Genomic DNA, 3,341 nt, shown 5'->3' on the forward strand with positions numbered 1-3,341 from the left:
AAATGCAGCTAATACAGATACATGTAACACAAAATCGCATTATAACCGAATACTTTGGCAGGCAGTAACAAAAAAAAGGAGTGGGTGGCTTTGCAGTGAGGAGATAAAGGGATTGAAAGAACACTGAGGAAAAGTAGAAAATTTAAAATTCTCATACAACACTTACTGAATACACCAATTTTAATTGGTACTTTTAGTCTATGATTCCAAGGCTTGATTATGGAAATTTGAATTGCAGTAAAATAAAAGCTCTGATGAAGGGAGAAAATCAAGTGTGTGGCTACAGCAGTATTTAAGGTTGAAGCAGAAAAGAGGCAATTATTGAGTTTCTTTTTCGAAGGGAGGAGGATGTTTTTTGTCCCATTCCACTTGCCTGACACCGTGGACATTCTTGATTGCATGGCTGATTTCTCGCCGTAGCTCCTTCTCATCAAAAACAATCTGGATAAAAGAAAAGATATAAAGTTGTTTTGGGGTTTTTTGTATGTAAATCAAACCTAGAAGCCAAACTTTCCAAGTACATGTTGATCTAAATATGATTGATTCCCTGTGTCCGACTTAGGGATGGGTATTGATAAGATTTTCACGATTCCGATTCCATTTTCGATTCTGTTTAACGATTCAATTCTTTATCGATTCTTTTTAAAAAAGGAGAACACTGAGGTCAATTACCTTAAAACTTTGTTTTATATATTCTCTTTGAAGAAAATAGAAATTTAGGAGTAACATGGCCTTACAAACCCAACAGTGAGATCTTAAGAGATCCAGCCTACGGCTCTTCAACGGGGTGTCACAGGGTCCCCAGGAAAAAATAAATAAATTGTAAATGTAAAATAATAAAATAAATTTTCTTCTGTAGCAATAACAAAGTATAACATAAATTATTCTGTAGCAATTACACAAGCAATTACCCTGCCTACAATTAAACACATTCACTTACCGAAAATCGGGGGCATCTGCTGTGGCAAATGGGTGCATGACATTTGTATATCCTGGCCTGAAAGGAGACGCTACCGGTAAACTGCAATGAGAACTGCCAGCATCTGAGCCAGCCAGACTCTGTCTCTCTCATCATGGTCACCTAAATGCAGCGCACAGTAATAGTAGGTTTTGTAATAAGGCAGATCTCACTAACATAATATGCACTGTTAGTTGATTATTTACCTGCCGCATTACCGTTACCGCTGCTGGGTTGAGATTCACGCGTCCGGAGCGGAATTAAAAACGTGACATTCATTTAAGGTCATCGCGTGTTTTGTGAGCAAATGCTTTTGCATATTCGTAGTGTTTCCTCCTTTAAATTAAATATCTACTTTGCAAGTTGCCCTGTTGACATCCGTTCTCGTAAAGTATAACCAAACTTTTGAGCGTTTGAGCCGCCATGTTTCCTGCCAGGTAAATGACGCTCCGCAACGTGGTGACGTCCTTCGGGACGACTGGAATCGATAAGGAAATCGTTTGCAAAAATGGCAAACAATTCTTAGGAATTGAAACAGTGGGAACCGGTCCTCAACAAGAACCGGTTTTCGATACCCATCCCTTGTCCGACTGCTTGTTTTATGCATGTTATGCCACAGTACTAACCTTGACTAGTTCAAAGGGGAAGCGCTCATGAAAGAGGCGGTTGATCTTGGCACCACCCGAAAGCTCATTGGTGTCCACCTGGTCCCCGGAGCCTTCAATGCACTTCTCAAAGTCCACACCAAACTGCTGCACCATCCTGATGAAGGACACATGTGGCTTTGTGAATACCCTTCTTGCTGTTCATTAAAACAAATTTATCTGTAATAACAGCACTTAACATCAATGGTACAAAAAAGTGGTATTGATTTTAAGTAAAACAGGCATTTTATCACAACCTTTCTACTTTTATTTCAGCACAAGATAATTAATGATGCTGTTTGTATTTCTCTCAGGAGAAATATTAATTTGCACGTACTGCAACAAAGCCTTGGTCTTCCGTGTCGGGTCATCTGGACGGAAGTTCTTGTACTCCTCAACCTCCTTCTCTAGGGAGAGAAGCTGACTCTGCAACTTACTGCGCAGACCAGGCAGGGTATCCCTGATGTGGTTGGTCAATTGCTATAGAAAAAAAGGTAGCCTTTTATTTTTAGGATATCGGTGGCATGGCAGAGATAAGATAACATTTTTTAAAACAAAATTTAAAAAGACAACCACTAGCAAACCTGGTTAAGTGCTTTCTGTAGATGTGGTGTACCCATGCGTTCTGCCATGTGTCTATAGGCTGGGTGAGACAGGAAGAACTTTCTCTCAGCAGCCAGAGCAGCACGAATGTCTTTCCTCCCATCAATGTCTTTCTGACTGCGGTTCACCACACCTATGTAACCTACACACACGCACACACAGAGTCATTCCAGGTGTAAAATTAAAGCCAAGTAAATGCATATTCCTGTAAGTATGTGCATAATCCTCACCCCTTCGCAGTGGCAGAAGTTTATTTTCAAAAATATCCTTCGCATCTGTCCCTTCGTCCATCAGATCCAGTTTTGTTATAACACCAATGGTACGCAGACCTGCACATAATTAAGTGTAGTTATACAAACGTTCAGAAATGTGATATTTGTAACCAACATGGAAATAAATTCTTATGATTTACAAATCTCAGAGTGATATTTCATTCAGATAAGACTATAAAAACATGTTATGTGTCTAACTGGGAAAAGGTACTAATTTAAGGGGGAAAAAATAAAATTAATTTGATGGCAGCAAATGTCCAACAACAACAACAACAACAACAACAACCTGAGACAGGGCCATGTTTACTACGGTGTAGGATCCCTACTTTGAACTTTTAGGAATTCAGATGCTCATCAGTCCTGGGTCTTCTTTACCATATTTTTGATTTAATGATACAGCAAATGTTTTTAATTGATTTGCCTGACCTCAGAAAAGTTTTTCACTTTGCCTCAGTCCATTTTAAATGATCTTTGTTTTGTGTTCTATTGTAAATAAAATACAGGTTTATAAGATTTAAAAATCATTTCATTTTTTAAGTTACATTTTACACAGCGTCCCAACACTTTTTGGAATTGGGTTTGTAACCATAGTTCACTACACATTTCAAGCAACTAGTCAATGTGCTCTCCATTTACATGAAAATTAGGGGATTTTTGTGTTATTACTTTAGTGAGGTGATGTTTGTGTATAACTATGTAATGATACTCAAATCACATGTTATGTGTAATTAAATCACAAATCCTGGTAACTCCAAACAGTTCACAACAATACATACAGTGGGGCAAAAAAGTATTTAGTCAGCCACCGATTGTGCAAGTTCCCCCACCTAAAATGATGACAGAGGTCAGTAATTTGCACCAGAG

General features: G+C 38.5%; 1 protein-coding gene across 7 annotated transcripts in view; it reads right to left on the reverse strand.

The window, feature by feature from the left end:
* dnm2a (dynamin 2a) overlaps positions 1–3,341 on the reverse strand; it is a 33,220-nt gene that overhangs the window by 17,896 nt on the left and 11,983 nt on the right. For all 7 annotated transcript variants that reach the window (XM_013913908.1, XM_005745377.1, XM_005745376.1 and 4 more), the window contains exons 5-9: positions 2,436–2,534; positions 2,187–2,347; positions 1,940–2,082; positions 1,585–1,720; positions 374–441 (exon numbers count right to left, since the gene is read on the reverse strand). In XM_013913908.1, the coding sequence (XP_013769362.1) occupies positions 374–441; positions 1,585–1,720; positions 1,940–2,082; positions 2,187–2,347; positions 2,436–2,534 (607 nt within the window). The remainder of the gene's footprint in view (positions 1–373; positions 442–1,584; positions 1,721–1,939; positions 2,083–2,186; positions 2,348–2,435; positions 2,535–3,341) is intronic.

Source organism: Pundamilia nyererei, unplaced genomic scaffold (assembly GCF_000239375.1).
Source record: "Pundamilia nyererei isolate P.nyererei 1_Seehausen unplaced genomic scaffold, PunNye1.0 scaffold00158, whole genome shotgun sequence".
In the NCBI taxonomy this organism is placed as follows: domain Eukaryota; kingdom Metazoa; phylum Chordata; class Actinopteri; order Cichliformes; family Cichlidae; genus Pundamilia; species Pundamilia nyererei.